Source organism: Pseudochaenichthys georgianus, chromosome 6 (genome assembly GCF_902827115.2).
Source record: "Pseudochaenichthys georgianus chromosome 6, fPseGeo1.2, whole genome shotgun sequence".
NCBI classification, from domain to species: domain Eukaryota; kingdom Metazoa; phylum Chordata; class Actinopteri; order Perciformes; family Channichthyidae; genus Pseudochaenichthys; species Pseudochaenichthys georgianus.
In genome coordinates, this window is record NC_047508.1 from 26,694,088 (window position 1) to 26,712,178 (window position 18,091).

Genomic DNA, 18,091 nt, shown 5'->3' on the forward strand with positions numbered 1-18,091 from the left:
GATGTGAAATGTATCAAAAGGATAAACCAGTCAGTTAATGTTTTGGACCAGAAAAAAGGCACTTAGTCCTCTAGGATTTTATTTTGTTGGCATTACATTGCTTGAAATCTATTTCTCACCCACAATGCCACTCATCTGTCTCCAAGCCTTGCACAGGATTTCCCAAAATAATCGCTTGGCAAGAGAATCAATCAAACGGTCTCTGTTTATACATAAATACATCATAATAATTTATTTGACCGACATACACACTCACTAGCACAACTTCATCCGCATAATATGACTGCATTACAACAATATCAACTAAGCAAAAAAAACAAAACAATGAGAAGGTAGAACCTCAAACTGGACAGAATATAGCAGTCTGTGTAAATGTCAACGTGAGATGAAAACACTCACCATTCTAATTCTGATGGTGAATTACAACATGGCTGTCTAAAAACATTAGACACGACACAGAATGGTAGAAATAGAACATCAATCAAATAGGTCCTTTTCTTAACCTGAGCTCTTCTAACTCATTGTCACACTTTGAATCAGAATACAACCAGAGAGGTTCTATCTCACACACTTGCCTCCCCACACTCTGCTTTCAGTGGACGGCTCTGTCGTACCCAACTTTAAGGCCACCATAATTGTTCTGCCTTCTCTGAACCTGGCTCTCGGTGCATGACGTGTGTATATATATATGCATGTATGTACACACAGTTGATTATCCAGGTACCAAAGCTCGTAAAGGGGGTGGTTGGCTAAAGCGGTTGTTCCGTGAAAAGTCTCCTGAGGGTCCAATCTCTCCCCTCACCAGCTTTCTAGCTCCACACCAACGCTTTAGATTGAGATGAGTTCAGCTGCACATGTTCATACTTCTCTCCGTTTCCCTGAAATCAAAAAAACAAACCGAATCATTTCTCAATACCACACTAAGGCATAGTGTCTTACTGTAAAAGAACAATAATGCTGTGACTCACCTTGGATGCTATGGCTTTCAGTTTTCCAAGTAGTGATGGTTTTGTGTACACAACTTCATCCTCCATGTCTCCCTCATTCTCTCCCTCCATCATAGCACAGCTGTCAGCTCCAGGCATCTCACACTCTTTGTTGGCAGACATCACCAACCGGGAGTACTTGTACGCCAACCTAGCAGAGCAACAACTGATAATATAAATACTGTGGAGGGAAAAAAACTTTGTGTCCGTATGAATACGGACTAAAGCTGATATGTGACAGGTAAAGAATGGCAAGAGGGAAAGGTATCGAAAAACAGGAGTTCGGAGGAGAGTAAGAAGTAAAGTAAGTTAAAAAGAAAGCAAGCAGGCGGGAAAAGAAGGGAAGAGATTAAAAAAAGATAAGACATTAATAAACTAGGCATGAAGGCAGAAAAGAGTAAGTGGCATGGAGTAGGGAGGAAAGAAAGAAGGAAAACATAAGACAATAAGAGGATAGAGTAAAAAAGGTCGACGAGTTTTAAAAGAAATAAGAGGGGGAAAAGTAAGTGGGTCAATATGAAAAGAAAAATAAAGCAAATAAAGAAATAAGGGGATGGAGAGAGGAAACAAGTGTGCAGGAAGAAAAAAGGGGAATTGGACCTTTTGTTTTTCTTCCAGAAGTAGCAGGTGAGGGAGACGAGCAGCACTGCGGTGAAAGCCCCCATCGCTCCACCCAGCCGAACCCAGAACTCCATACCAGCACAGGGCAACGTTTTCTTTTCAGGCAAGGCCATACCTCCCATGCACAGCTTTGGTTCAGTCCACACATACAGCAGGTCCTGAGGATGAACATGCACACATCATGAATCCAATAAACTACTGAGCATACACATTTTGCTCACCAGCTGTCAGAAACTATTAGGAGATTTCAAATGGCTTAACTCGAACACTCTGAATTTCAAGTGCTGACTTTCATTGGTAGGGGTGTTGTTATCAGTATTGGCTGGGGGTTCAAAATACAGTCGAAATTCTACACAGCCAATAGGATGAAGGCGTAAACACTCTTGAAATAAGCAGTCAGTTCATCGCTTTTATTTTAACTCCAATATCCTTTACTAGAAAGGAACACAACAGCACTTTTTCAACCTGTCCACACCCACCTGTTTTCTTCTCTTGCACGCTCCCTCTATCTGATGGTAGTCTCTCTCTGTGCATGTAGGACAGGCTCCTGAGCTCTCCCATAAGAAGTCAAAGGTGCAGCCGTCGCAGGTTCCTGCAGGGCACCGACTGTAACAGCCAAACACAAGCCGTCACTTCGGCAGCACATCACAGCTGAGATGTCAGACAGGGGGTGGGAGAAGCAGGGACAGAGATGTAGTACCTGCAGGTCACCCTTGAAAAAGAGATCTTTTGATCTCAAGGGGCTTTCACCTGGTTAAATAAAGGCTACAAACAAACAGTACCTGGGAACTGAGAGCTCTCCTTTAGTGCTCTTCTCTGGGTTACAGCGAAGTGTCACCACTGTGCTCCGACCTAACTCACAAGATGAAGTCGCCTCCAGGGATCTTTGCATTGGATAACACAGAGAGCACATCAGAACCTTAGAGCTCTACATCTTTACCACATAGAAAAAACTGATGAAATCAATCAATTACCTATAGTAGAAGTTGACATCAGGGACTTTCTTGGAGGTCTGGGGGTAGAGCTCTGCCATTATTCCATCCAGTGTACTGTCAACTGTTGCTCCTGTTAACAATACAGAGAAGTATTCATTGAATGTGTGCATGCGCAATTAATGTGTCTTCGATTTTATCGTCCAACATGAATTTGACATTTGAAAGGCCAACATGGTAGCTCTCCGTTTCTGCATCTTATGCTCACTAACCAAGGAAAGTGTCAGCCAGGTTAATGGACTGTGAGGCGAGCGCTGTGTGGAAGCCTCGTCCAGTAGCAGGGATCACTGTTGACTGACAAATGAAGGTCTTGACAGCATTGGCTCCTTCGCCTTTCTCTCTCTGGGCGTCGTTGATGGAGAGGTCTGTTACATTGTCTGTGCATACTGCCAACTGATCCTTAAACAAAGAAAGAGAGCAAAAAGCAAGGGAATTCATAAACACAAACTTGTGATTGTTTTTTCTCTGCATATGAATGTGTGTTTTCAACTCTTCACACCTTTCCTCCACACAGGCTGATATTGAAGTGGTGGAAGTATTTGGTTCCTTTGGAGGTAAAGCTGGGGCCGTTTAACAGTGATCCTACAGACCCGAGGAGGCTGAAGTCATAAGTCAGAGTGACATTGCCCTCTGCGTGGGTGAAGTGACAGTCACTGTAACATAAACTGTGGTCCTGTAAAAAAAAAAAACATAAAGACACGTTATGGTTTGTATCATAGAAATCTATTTCAAAAACGTCCACGAAAACTGCAGATAAGATCGGCTCGATACCTTGTCGCTCTTGCTGCCTGGACCACAGGGTTTGCAGGCGTCTGGGCCCGGCGTGGCGTGAGGGACGAGGTAAGTGTTTTGGGGGCACTCTGTGCACTGGCTGGTGTGTGCGTCTATGTAGTGTCCAGGTGGGCACGGCACACACATAGAGCCGGTGGGTTGGGTGCTGAGGGCACAAGCCCGGCACCCAGAGGACACCCCATCCATCGCATTACTCACCGAGATGGAGTAGATTCGCACCACGTCGTTGACAAACCGGCGTACCTAAGAGAGCACCAGAGAGAGAATGATGCTACTCATAAGTGCTGTGAAGTTTAAAGAGGTCATTCAAAAAAGTACTTTTTCTCAGAGACTCTAACACCAACCCATTAACGCGAGTGGATTGCAAAATATAGGATTGGTACTTTGAACAAGAAGAAGTTCTGCCGATTAGATATTGATTAGATATATCGATTAGATATTTTCTATGTTTTTTTTCATTTGAGTTACTTGTTTCAAAAAGATAAGAACATTCTTTTGCATGACTCTTTATTGAGAAACTATTGAGTTTTACCGATCTGACGATTAAATCAGCTAATTGATTAGTGGTCAAAATCATAGTGTTGGTAAACTGAGAATATTTTTTGTTTAGGACAACCCTAAGTGGAAGAATGCAATTACATATGATTTGAACTTGCTGGATTATCATATTTAAGAAAGGATTTCAGAGGGAACGTGTGATAAGTGGTAATGTAAATAGTAGATAACTCATACTTACATCTGAGGGTTGGTTGGTTCTCTGGAAAGCCCATGTGTAGGAAACAGAGGCATTCTTTGTCATGACGTGTGTGTACGTAATTCTTGTTTTGGTTCTCTCCCATGATTCCACAACAGTAGTACTCTTCCTGTTTACATCCTAAATTGAAACACATCCATTGAATTCACATCACTTTTATAGCAATGTTTATCTAGCACAAAACATTTAGCAGGAGCTTTCCTCACCATCATGAAGTACAGCTCGCAGTCAGCTACACACACAGTTTCAAATTCAAATGTGATGCGACCAAACTCTGTCCCAGCATGGCTTGACATGGAAGTAGGGAGTCTGGGGGCAGAGGCAAACAGAGAAGAGGGGAATTAAGTCAAAGTGAAAAGAAACAGACAGCTGAGGGGGGAGATTGACAGAGACTGAAAAACGTTAAGGTACTTACTTAAAGCCAGGAATATGGATGTTGAGGATGAGGTAATCATTATCTGAGCTTCCTGCTCCACTCTGGATGTGATCACCTGCCACCTCCCAGCCTAAAAGACAGAACAAATCCACACTAATCAACCATTTACTATATCGTTTTAGAGGATAGTCCACCCCCAATAAAGGATTGGTTCGACAATGCATAAAACAATCGTATTTGCTTTCCTGCAGACAATCTGAATAGGATCAACGCCACTCAAGTTGTTTTGGGCAAAACAAAGAATAAAGACTGGAAACTGGGGAACACAAATACAAGTCTGCAGCTGAAAGTGTGAAAACAAGGTGATGTTGTTTTGCTTGAGGCTATGTGATGGACTATTTCTTGTTGTCATTGTGAGGTTGCCAGTAAAGACTCCAGGAAGTTACTGTCCCCATCCAAGAACTTGTCAAAGATATAATGTGTTAAAGTGAGTTGAAAGGTGCTTGTAGGCAGACTAGGTTACATTCAAAAGGATGCAGGGAGACCTTTTCATCCTACTTACAGACTTTTTGCTAAACTAAGCCAACCATTTCTTTGCGTCAGCTTTATATTTATCCCATAGGGATTGTGGTATTAATCTACATTACTACAAGAAAATGAATATATCCAATATTATTGACATGTTCCTTTTAAAGAGGGAAACACAGGGTGCGTAAGCTTAAGAGAGAACACATAACGGGAAGTATCACGCAAAAATACCCACCATTCATATTGTCACATTTGGAGTTGCCCACATTGAAACAGGAGGTCTTCATGTTTGGAGGAAGTACATTCCACCATTTATACTCATAACCCAAGGTGGGCTCAGTGCCGGCTGGACACAGCGTACATGCTGAGGGATAAACACAATACAAAACACAATTAGGAAAACAAGAGTAAAAGGATAATGGAAGGGAGGATTCAAATATAGATCAACAGTTCTCCGTACGCTTCATCCCATCGGAATAGGTCCCAGGTGGGCATGGTGAGCAGGTGGCCGTGTCGTTGTTATAAAAGCCGGGGTTACAGGGGGGGCAGGGCTCCCTTTCTCCACTTGGAGGCAAAGACTCCGCTCCAGTCACACCCTCCAGACAGATTTGAGGTTCAATCCACTTATATATGATCTGTGTCTGAAATCACACAGAGGTGGAGGGTGATGAAGTAGAACAGAAACTGTGATTACACAATGGCACTTCTCGCGGTATTTAATGTGGAGCTGGCCTCTTTTCTCTTACCTTGCCTTCGTGATCACATGCTGTGTGGAATTGGAAATAGTCCTTCCTGGAACATGGAAGTTTGTCTTTACACAGAGCAGATCCTTCAGCTTGAAAAAGAAGGACAGGGATAAGGCGAATTGAAACTACATTGGCAAATAAACGAAATCCAGAATTGACAGAAAAAAAACAATATCATAGGGAGGAATAGGAATAGAAAGAATAATGTGCGTTTTGGCGAGAGACTCTGTTGCTAACACAGGAGTGAAGCAAAGGAATCATACAATATGCATTTAAGAGGTGTTCTGAATTAAATATGTAAAACGTTCTGAATACTCTTGACTCCTTCTTAACAAAACAGGACATGCCTTGCATCATATGAGGAATTTTAAACTGCAAATGTATTGATATTTTATATCAAGGAAAATTAAGGAGGATACAATCATGTTAAAATATCAACAAATGGGCGATAACTAATAAGTTATTCACTACCTTATGTTGACTTTGAATAGCTCTTAGACAGAATCTCGTACAGTGACTGCCTTACATATATAAATGTATTCTAGAAAAACCCTGTAGAGAAACATACTAAAATAGATCTGGGAGCAAATCACTTGTATCATCAGAAAAAGCTTTTTTGAAAACAAAATGTGGTAAATGTCAGTGCACTAGGAGCTCTATGAACAACATGGAGCACACACTTGCTACCCAATCCGCTAAAATGTGCTACTCCCTTGCAATCACACAAGTCCTCCACACAAAACTAATATGCGTGTTTTTGAAGTTAAAGTGGCTGAAAATAGGACACACTCTCTCCCTCCTTTAGCTGTGATGAATGCAGCTGTGAGCAGCACTGACAACAATTAGGCTACAAAGAACACAGTTTGATTTTGATGTTTCAGAGGTTCACCATTCGGGTAAATGTGAAATACTGCACATCTTCTCTGTGTATTGGAGGGCCTTCCTACCTGCATATTGAGTGGTAGTGTTACAGGGGGTGCAGGAGCTGGCACCGTGGCCAGAGTAGGTGTTTTGAGGACAGGGATCACATGTGGTGGAGCCCGGGACTCGGCTGAACGTCCCCGGGATACATGGGAAACACTCGGATGTGTAGGCAACTCCTGGTAAAAAGGAAATGGTGGATCGAAAATAAAAAAGAAAGATCAATATTTAATATGTGTATTGATTCATCATTGGTTGCAGCAAGAAGTCGGGGGGGAGGGATGGAAATCTGCTACTGACCTTCGATCTGAATATTTTTCAGCAAAACAGGCTTTGCCCCTTTGCTCCTCATCAGAACCCCACCTGTCCTCCAGTAAAGGATGTTGGTGCCAGATTTCAGGCTTACCTAGAATACACATGATTATATAGATTATTCATCAAGCATGGGCAAAGCCAGTACAGTTGTTAAGAGAGCCTATAAGTCTGGCTTTGCTTTTAGCGGTTACAATGAATGAGATGTGCCATCTAAAATGACTAACAGAGCAGCCAAAATGCCCGAGCTGAGCTCTCACTGCTGTTGTGACATAACTTGTTTCTCCACAGTGCCAGAACTGAACTATAATGGCAACTCATTTCAGTGTGCCTGGAAAAATACTGGAGCCAAGCCTGTTTCTGTTTACTAATAGGCTTCCTGCTTGTATCCACCCTTTACTCACTGAGTTCAACACATTTCATTTAGGAGGCCAAGGTCAGAACAGTTTCCTCCGTGGCTGCTGTTAATCTTACAGCATGCAAAACTTACTGTATGGTTCTCCCAGTCACCATGATTGGTGAGTTTGAGCCACTTGGTATCAGCAGACTGATCCATCTCCTGACACTGGTCATTCTGGATCTAAACACACACAAATCATCAGTGTCCATCAGCTGAACCTCTCAACTACAATATTCATTATGGAGATTCATGCACTCATTACAACATAGGGAAGTACTGACGTGACTTTGCGTCTCCTGGCAGGATTGAGTGTTGTTGTGGAAGCATTTTTATTGAACAATAAAATGTGCAAAATAAATGTAAACACTTTTTTTTTTAACTCCTCAGTTCAATACCGATAACCAAAATGTGTTTGTTTTACTGCTATGACTTATCCCCGCCAAGAAAAGGCATATTAACACATTCCTGAGAACAGAGATTTAGGTCTCATATAATACTGTATGTTATCTGATTGATAGCTCAAATTCGAGTGATGACAATCTAGGCTATCTTTTACTAATATAAATCATTCTTTCCATTAACATTATAACTGTGCCCATTACATCTCTAGGGCAATCATGATGAGTGACTTAAAAAATAAGAAATTGTACTACTCTACAGGGCATACAGGGAAAGAATATGACTGGCAAGTATACAAAAAAAAACACACAGACAGCCTTCACAGTTATAATTTTCCAGAAGCAAAAAGATAATTAAAATCTTTAAAACTCACAAAGAACTCAAACAGCAGGTTGCTGTCTGGATACTGGTAATCAAAGCTGATAGAGCCCTGTTTCTTCAGATGAACAGCATAGATGAGAGAGACTGTGCATTCATCCCTGTTGGACTCCAGGTAGTTTCCTTGAGGCACCCAGGAAGAACTGCAAGGCAAAAAGGGTGAATAATTTACTATACAAATACAATTAGATGTTCAGTTTTTCTTGTGTCCTAATCACACACCTGTTGCAGGTGAGCTTCTCATCTCCGGGGGTACTGTTTTCCAGTGAGGTTGCCAGGCTACTGAAACCAGCAGGCATGGCATCCCATTGGTCGAAGCGGATGCCGCTGCCGAGGGAGTAGCTTCCTGCTGCACACTGCGTACACTCCTGAGACAACATCTCAAGAAACTCCCCAGCCTTGCATGAGAAGGCTGGAGGACACAGAGAGAGATGGAAACAAGAAAAAAGTGTTTTTTCCAACCATCTTTGCATTATGCAATAAACAGACAATTTAGACCAGGGGTTCTCAAAATGCGGCCTGCGGGCCAATGGCGGCCCTCGGAAATGTTTCTGGCGGCCCGCGATAGTTAATGTGACACGCTGAAATGCATGCGTTATATTTGAATCCTCCATGGTTCATATCTAGTAAGAATTAGAATGGAATTTAAGAATGGTAAAACTGCGCCGCCTGGGTTGTCATTCCTAAATTATGAATGACAGCTTGTGGAAAGTTTGCTAGACTACTGGTTGCATGGCAACTAGGCATCTCGCGAGTTGCGGTTAAGCGGAAAATCTGTTGTAAATGATCAGAATCAGAAACGGGAGTTAGCTAGCGATTTTAGCTAGTCACTGTCTGTAGATAACCCAACTTTGTGTCCTCTGCAAGTTCTTAATGTATACTGTATGTATAATTGGTTAGTACAATAAAGAAAGGATTTGTTTTGGAATTATTTTGTGTTCCGTTTTGTCTTGGGCGGCCCTCAATCCAATATTGGGTACCTAAATTGGCCCTCACTCATCAAAACTTTGAGAACCCCTGATTTAGACTAACAAAGAAACTCAACATGATAAAAGCATTATCTTGCAAATCACTGCAGCATTCGGTACAATGTAGCCCCTGTGATAAGGGGACATAAACCATACTTGACCTTTAACTTTTCCCTGTTGAGCCATCAAGCCTGTTTTCCCCCTGAGTTGTTCCTCATACCTGAGCTGGTGGAGTGCCATTGTGAGGTTTCTTTATGCTTCAAATAAATCAATGCAACATGTGTGCGGTTTGAGAATTTGTTTAGCACACTGTGAGGGTAAGTAGTTTGTTTTAATGGGCGCAGCAGGTAGTGCTTCTGGTGTGATTTGATTTATAGATAGATTAATTAATTGGGGACATTAGCTGTGCACCGTGCAATGTAATATGGGGCAATCACAATATCCTGTGCAGGATAGTTTTTCAAATGACTACAAGGAAACGAGTGTCTGGGGTTATTACAGTGAAATCTAAACAGGAAAAAGTTAACATGTCAAAATAACAAAAGAAGTTTTACCTTTACAAAGATATGCCACATGAAGATGACAATGGCTTCATGAATGTGGAATGAACCAAGTCAGGACAATGATCCATTGTTATCATGAGAATAGTGTACATTTCATACAGTTAGACATGCAATATATCCATGTAAAAAAAAAACACTAACTGTCCATTATAATAATAATAATAATAATAATAATAATAATAATAGATTTAATATGTTAGTGCTTTTACAGGTGCTCAAAGACGCTTTACAGATATAGTGAAGAGAAAAGAAAAGAAAGGAACAACAAATAAATATATATCGTTAAAGTCAAATAATACAAAAACAATCACACATTAAAAGCCAGATTGAAGAGGTGAGTTTTTGTGAGTTTGTTGAAGGTGGTGAGGTCAGTGCAGTCTCTGATGGGTTGTGGGAGTGAGTTCCAGAGGGAGGGGCCAGCAACGGAGAAGGCTCTGTCCCCCCAGGTCCGGTGATTGATGCGGGTGGGGATGGATAGGATGTTGGCTTCTGATGAGCGGAGGCAGCGGGAAGGGGTGTGGTGGTGCAGCAGGTCTGTGACCATTGACATACTGTGTGGGTGACTTATCTTAACATCGTACACACAGAATTCCCTTATTATTGTTATCTGAACCTAGCCATAAGTGAACTGGTGGTATGACATTGCAGGGAAAACCTGTTTGAGGGAGATCTGACAAAGAACACACTTGTATGACCACCTTGTTGATCATTAGTGTGCTTTAACACAACTTCCTGCCTTCCTTGATCTATCATATGGCACCTTTCCCCACTATTACAATGTCTGTTAGCACCCCTCTCTCAACAAAGACACACTCCCTGTGACTCACGTTTTACTTAGTTATCTGTTTCCATGGCAAACAAATTAGCTATGACAACTATGCCCATGCAATGGTGTTGAAGGAACACCAACATCTGTCATAAGTTTCTGTGTCTTATATTAGACGCATAATATGATTGTGTGTGACACCATGGCTCATTACCAATTGTGTGAAAGGCAGTTATGTGACGGAGTTTACCGGAAGGTAGGTGGTTCGATCCACAGCCCCTGCAATCAAAATGTCGATGTGTTCTAGGGCAAGATAATTAACCCGAAATTGCTCCCAATTGCATGGCCAGCGGTGTGTGAATGTTACTTGTGGCATCGTATGGCAGCATGTGTCTCTGTATGAATGTGAATGAATGTGTGTGAGAGTTCGCAAAGACTGGAAAAAGTGCAGTCCGTTGGCCCGTGTATTTTCTCTGCGCTTTGTTGTGGGATAGTCAAACAGGGTCAGTCATGATGTAGTGACAGAAATACCAGGCTACTGATAAGAAGCTAAGATGCACACATCTACTTGTAGTACCACACACACAAACCAAACAAATACTTACTGCACTCTGTGCCGCGTACAGGCTCTGGTAGTCCTGTGCAGGCCCCGGGGCTCTGAGGGATGGCCACTCTCCAGCGAGATCCTGTGCTGTCACACTCTGTGTACTCATAGTAGTAATCATTCTGCCAATCATACACAAAACGCCTGCATAAGAAATCAGTCACCACAACAGTCTAGGAAGCAAACAATAGGCAAATGTAGGCCAGTCAGGTCAGTAAACATCACACCGCAAGAGGCCTCCACCCACCAGAGCCCTGAGTCATCTCACTCTGGGTGAGAATGCATCAGTGCTGAATAACTAGCTGGTGTAGCTTGGCGTCCGTATCCAGCTGCTCAAAGCGTTTATATGGTATCTCTCAAGCCACAACTGTTCTGTCCTGGATACACAACATACCATCTCCTTGGTGATGGGAGCAGTGGGGATGGCAGCTGGTGGAGGAGATTTACCAACAGCTTTTCACATTTTAAGGAAGCACACTTAAGACATTTGATAATAAAATGTTTAATCTGTGGTCAAGAGTAGAAACCATTAGCTTGATGTTTTGGCCTCAACATGGGATGTGTCGTCCACAGTGGACGGTGGCCTAATTTCCTACAGTTTACATAATGTTGCATCTTGAGACAAACCAGATTTTGACGCTGAAGCACATGCAGGCTGTTGTGTGTGAAAATATGTTCACTGATGTCTGTGGGTCTGGAGAAAGAGCTCAGTCACACTGATGATGAAGAGAAAGAGGCCAAATCGAGCAGAGTTGTCAACAAAACTCAACATTTTGATAACTTAGCGATTAGAGACACAAGAACATATTCTAAAAACGATATATGCTCATCTCTGTTGCAGTATTATCTCCTGTTATTCATACGAGAGCTGTGGTCAATCACTGATATGGCAGACTTTCAAGATGTTCTCTAACACCACATTTCATGAGCTTTATACCAATATATCATGTCATAGGCTGACAGTGTCATCCAATATCTTTTAGCACCAGGTAGCCCTTCACTGGAGAGCTGCAGAAATCTCTAAATCAGTGTGAAAAGAGAGAATGAGATAATAATTTAAAGGAATGTTGCTCCTCTATCTGGGGACTGTTGGCTGTGTGACTAAGGAGGTGTTGAGCTGAGCCAGACCAGAGGGAAGGAAAGGCCACCCCATGCAGGAAACTGATAACAGGCTGAACAGGACTGAGTAGTGAAGTTCAACATACACCAGACCTCATGAGATTCATGCTCACTATGTTGTACGGACTTACTGTATTTACAAAGAGACCAATGACTAAGGTGTTGTCTTCCAACCTGCTGTACAATGATGATTTAAAACATCATACCATAAATCTGCCCGGAAACGTGTCATCAATTTCTCGTATCGTATTTGATGTGGTTACTGGATTACCAACTCACTGTCAGCGTTCAACCAAAGCAGCCTGATCTGTGCGTTTTTGTAATGTCTAGATTTAACAATAAGCAGTGAAACCGGATGTAAGCCTTATTGATCGATCGGAGCATCTCTCACCTCACTACACTGCCGCTGTCCTTTGGCCCCGTCAATCAACCGGAGCGTGCAGATGATGAGAGCGCATTTGGCGAGAAACCAAGCCAAGGAACGCATTCTGGATCATCGAGGGGGAGAAAAACAAAGCAGCGTCGATCCAGGACAGATGACTATAGCATAAACCTGAGCCAGATTAAATCGCTGGGTAAAATACTAGTCAACACCTGCTTCTCTAGTTTCTAGTCGGCAGATTCTAACCATTACCACCTGCGATTATCCTCAGACTGTGCGCTCCAGGGCTGTCTCACCACATCAAACTGGACAGAATACAATTCTACTTCCGGTTGATGTTTTCAAAGTAACAGTCGTGACGCATGTTTTGGGGAATACTTGCTCACTTGTTCATTTTGTCATGCTTGGTTTATTTTCGATACATTTTATATATTTGTATCTGTATGCACATAAACCATATTTTCACTTTATTTTGAAGGCAAAATTGTAAAAGGCCTATGTCTGGTAAATTTCTGGCTACAAATGCTCACTTGATGAAGCTGTATGTGTGTCCTACAACCACCGACTCTGACGCTACAATGACGTAGCTTGGAGGAATTAATATCGTGTCTTGTATATGGGACATACAAATAAAGAAGTGATGCTCAATAGAATTGGGTTATGGGAAATATTATAAAAAGATCAGCGAACAGTCTCTTTTCGATGTCTTTCTTTTTAGCTTTAGGTTAATGCCTATAGGCTATAAGGTAATTATGGAAGATGTTTTAAAAGGGGTGAGCTGCATTTGTCCTTATCTTGAAAACAGCTCTGGTTAGATGCAGTATATTGTTCTAAAACCCTAATTACTGCAGTCCATATCACTGACCACCAGAGGGAAGCAGAGCTCTTTAACCCTTCATCATTACTTCAAGATGTAAATAGACTGTTTCTTTTTTATCTGCCTATAATCTAGGCCCAGATAGATACAAAGTCCTGGACCGGGTGATGTGGGGAAACTTTGCCTAAGAAGATAATTTTTTTGTTTAAATCAGGTGAGGGTGAAAACAGCATGGGTCTAAAACTTGGTATTACTATTTATTTTTCTACCCAGATTTCCTGTAAAAAAGGAGCAAATCAAACACCCTGTTTTGTGGTGGGATACAGCTAAGGAATCACTTTCTTTCTTTAAAGAAATGCTATTAGATCCTGTTCAGGACGGAAATATGTCTGTCTTTAAGATTCACTGGTATACGATAAGTAGCTGCTCTTTGATTTGTTAATGGTGCTGTCTGTCACAAATGGAAAATATTATCCAGCTTTCTCTCTCAACAATGTTCTACCCTTTTCCACACTACAAATTCCCTCAAAGTATCCTATCCATCAAATGTAAACGGTTGCAAAAATGTATTCAAAACATTTTTGAAAGTTATCACATGCTTTTTATGAAAAACACTTGCTACTATATCCCTTCTAAGTTCCTAAATGGTTGCTGACACTATATCTCTGTTTACGTCCTCAGACAATAGAGCTCATGCATGTTTCATCATTGCGCCCTGTTTCAATTTGTAAGGAGGACATTCTTCAAATTTGTCAGATTGCCAGATTTATGTCTTTCGCCTTTCCTTTGTTCCCTAAACGTGACCAAATCGTTTTGCTGCTTGAAGGTGATTTATTGCCCATACTTAACTAAGTCAATGTGTTGCCTAAACCTAAACAAGACATAATACTGAATATAGATTAGAATCTGCACTTTGAACACAAACATGTAGGGCATATTACTACAAAGTTCCAAGTCAAGATGTCAAATACAACAGCCCTAAAGTAAACTTACTTCATGATAGCTTTATTGTTCAAATTATTTTTAAATAAATATAATGTATAATTAAACAGTGAGGGGTTTCTAACCGCTGTCCAAGGTGCTGATCCTGGGACGGCCAGGTTTGCAGAAACATTCAATGTGACTTTGTTTTGTTGATGCGTCAACATGCAGGATTCTTCAAAAATCAGGTGGCACTATTTTAACTGACCTGACATGAGTTTTCCCTTTTACAAACTGATTTTCAGCGCCAATAGTACTTTTCTTAAATCTCAATCATATCTGAACCATAGTCACAATGCAGCATCATTATTTGAACTATCAGTTGGACCAAAACTGCACCTGTAATTCAAACCAATTGCATGTGTAATTACATTTCATTATAAGTATAGATTTTACCCTTTTATTTAGTTATAATGCAGGTTGCAAGTCTTTTCCAAAAGGTGTTGCCCACTTATATTATATATGACCAAGGCCTACTGTGTAACTTCATATTGGTCATCCTGGGCAAGTTTAATGGTAGAATATCTAACCCCTGATGAAGCTTCGAAGATGGATCTGTCTTTGAAACTGATAATACCACACATACTCTCAGTTTTATTGGCATATATAATTGTGTTTTCAAAACATTTTAACCTAAAAAGTTGAGCCTGCATTCAAACAGTGGTTGTTGTACTGGTTAGATAACCAATCCAGATGCCTGAAACCAATCACAAACTGCATAGATTACTTGCATGTTTGTCATAATGCTACGCTTCATGTTTTTACCTGCAGACCAGCCTGGATCAACTATTGATGAATGTTTGCTTTATGCGATTGTATGAATATTTAAGAAGCCGGGACCCAGCACCCAAGGGCAGCTCTCTCTCTCTGTCTCTCTGTCTCTCTCTCTCTCTCTCTCTCTTTCTCTCTCTCTCTCCCCTCCTTTCTCTATCTCATCTGAGGCCTATCGCTTACGGTGTTTGCCTGTAACTTTACCTCTTATATTCAACCATCTGTAACACCCCAGTAACCTTTACACTTTAGGCCACTGCTCTGTGATCAGATGAGTTAATTAATTAATAGCAAGGATGTTTAATGCATGTTTCTGTAACTGACCCTGAATCAGATGGTAACCAGAGTCCCTGTTGCCCATCCCCTGCCTCCAAACTCACAACAGACGAGGGACTACCTGGTCAAGTAATGAGACACCACGCACTTACACACTGCTGCTCGCGCACACACAAACCCTCAGACTATCACACACACATCAGGAAGGCAGACATGGGACTATGAAGGGCTATCAAGAGAGTTACAGTGAGCAGTAAAAAGTGGCTGAAGCCATTGAGAAGCATCCTGCAGGCTGGGAATCTCTTTTCTGTGAGAGAAAGAAAGAATAATGTGATGGCAGATTGACCTACTGACCGAGAGAAGCTGCCACAGTCTGGACTTTTAAGGTTAAGTCTGGGATCAACGGATGATGCAGTGGGATAGCCGCTGCTGGATAATGCTGCTATGACAAGAAAAGAAGAAATGCTGAAACACTACTGAGGATATTTGTTGCCATGGATTGAACAGAAGGATTTCCCTGGATAAAGAAATATTTATTTCATATGTCGCTTCAAAAGTGTGGAACTGAAGATTAGCCTTTTTTCCCCTCAAAGGAAAGGATGTACATTCCTTATTGGTTATTTCATAACTTGCTCAAGTATTTAATAATGTACAAGAAGCGACTTCTGACTAACTGTCTAATGTTGCCCCACACACTGGGAAGCACCGGGTCCACCTGATGTCAGTGAACTTAGGTTTTATTGTACTGTCTGTTTTGGTGATTTCTGAATTCCCCAGCATGCATGGACTACCTTGTTCCTCCCTAGGTCACTGTTTTGGTAATCCGTCTGATGCTAACAATGATCCAGCACCTGCTCAGGAGCCAAATAACTCGAGACGAAGCAGAAATAACAATGGACTTCCAGCAGCAGACCCAGTTCTGTGCCAGCCAGAAGCCCTGCCATGCAGCCTACAAGAGCAGCAGCACAGACAGCCTCACAGGACTGTCAGCTGCATCTCAGACCACTCCAGCCGGACCATCACAGTAAATGGTACTAACTCAAACTCAATCTCAATCTGCCACCTGCAAGGCGCAGATGAAGAACCTTACTTTGAGTCCCCTCCGGCCTGCCGTAGCCTCTCCCAGAGCTCAGAGGATGATGAGCTGGAGGGAGAGTTTAGTCCGGAGCTGGAGCTGAAATATCCTCAAATTCCCAGACCCTCCATTATTATTAGACAAGCTGAGGTAAGGCTGCTGTTGTCATCATGTTTTTAAAGGATATATCAATATAGTAATTCAATATGACAGCAATGATTTAGTCAGGAATCAAAACTATCATAGATTAAAATCTACCCATCTGAAGTTGATTGTATATCAGATGTAATGCATTATATCACCACAAGGTGGGTACAGAACCCAAATCAAGTTATTATGCAAAGTGTGATGTGTAGACCCTGATCTCCCTCTGTCAGGAATTTATTAATTAGCTTCTCATCAGAATGCTACAAAGTCTTCTTATCAATTAGTTGAAAAGCTCCGAAAAACACATGCACACTCACAAACCCACTTTGCGGTCAGAGTGCTCAGAGACTGTAGATTGGATGTCAGTGAAAAGAGTCCTGAGCTCATGCTCGTGTGTGTGTGTGTGTGTGTGTGTGTGTGTGTGTGTGTGTGTGTGTGTGTGTGTGTGTGTGTGTGTGTGTGTGTGTGTGTGTGTGTGTGTGTGTGTGTGTGTGTGTGTGTGTGTGTGTGTGTGTGTGTGTGTGTGTGTGTGTGTGTGTGTGTGTGTGTGTGTGTGTGCGTGCGTGCGTGCGTGCGTGCGTGCGTGCGTGCGCGTGTGTGTGTGTGTGTGTGTGTGTGTGTGTGTGTGTGTGTGTGTGTGTGTGTGTGTGTGTGTGTGTGTGTGTGTGTGTGAGGTGTTTAGATTTAATCAGAACCTTTGCTTGCAGTCTTTCAGCTCAAGATCGTCCACCCTGTTCCAAGAAAAGGGTGACACATTCTGTAGGCCATGGCTCTAATCAATAATGCTGATCAGCTGTGGAAACTGCAGCATAATGAGAGGGCAGGATGGGTGGGTTTTATCCAGGAATGTACACTGTTGATTACTTTATTCAAGGGGAGACTTCTCATCAGCCGAGGTTTAGAAATCTGTCGTGTTGATTGTTTTTCTAGGCCAGAGGATTGTCACTTTGGATAAGGTATGGTTAGGGAATGTGCCGTGAAAGTATAGAAACATGGTTTATTTATTGTGACAATTGGATTCAAGCTTCATATGATAATTCCTTGTCGAACAAAAAAAAACATTGAGCCAACTGTAACCATTACGAGTTAAAGACGCCCTTTCGTGTACCAGCCTGCAAATAAAACTGCAGCCAAGCTGCTCATAAGCCAACAGCACAATACATGTTGTAGTGGACACCTCCCAGGGTAATGAGACTGAGAATGTCTACAGCTGTGCCCTCCCCCAACATAGCTACTGTATTATATTTCTGTATCAGTGTTGCAAAACAGTGTTATTAGCATAGGATTAAACAGGAAAGAGGTTTCACAATGTTTGCTTGAAAATGCAATTATTAAACAAGTGTAACACCAAGGATTGCTTCCTCTTTGAATCAATCTATTGATCCAGTGGAGCACAGGCATGATCTGAGCATGTGCA

General features: G+C 41.8%; 1 protein-coding gene across 2 annotated transcripts; it reads right to left on the reverse strand.

Moving 5' to 3' along the window:
- Positions 1-34: 34 nt before the first annotated feature.
- elapor2a (endosome-lysosome associated apoptosis and autophagy regulator family member 2a) lies at positions 35-12,970 on the reverse strand. Of its 2 annotated transcripts, none has more exons than XM_034085578.2 (22): positions 12,617-12,970; positions 11,108-11,228; positions 8,428-8,617; positions 8,201-8,348; positions 7,519-7,608; positions 7,017-7,122; positions 6,743-6,895; positions 5,796-5,884; positions 5,510-5,690; positions 5,285-5,413; positions 4,561-4,651; positions 4,352-4,454; positions 4,128-4,265; positions 3,371-3,634; positions 3,099-3,272; positions 2,812-2,992; positions 2,582-2,672; positions 2,390-2,491; positions 2,087-2,213; positions 1,587-1,765; positions 969-1,137; positions 35-878 (listed from the first exon to the last, which is right to left on the reverse strand). In XM_034085578.2, exons 1-22 carry the CDS (start codon positions 12,710-12,712, stop codon positions 810-812), a joined length of 2,991 nt encoding a protein of 996 aa, XP_033941469.1. In that variant the 5' UTR covers positions 12,713-12,970; the 3' UTR covers positions 35-809. The 2 variants fall into 2 exon arrangements, with proteins under 2 accessions (XP_033941469.1, XP_033941468.1); XM_034085577.2 differs by having other exon boundaries at positions 2,812-2,998; positions 12,617-12,963.
- Between the last annotated feature and the right edge of the window lie 5,121 nt (positions 12,971-18,091).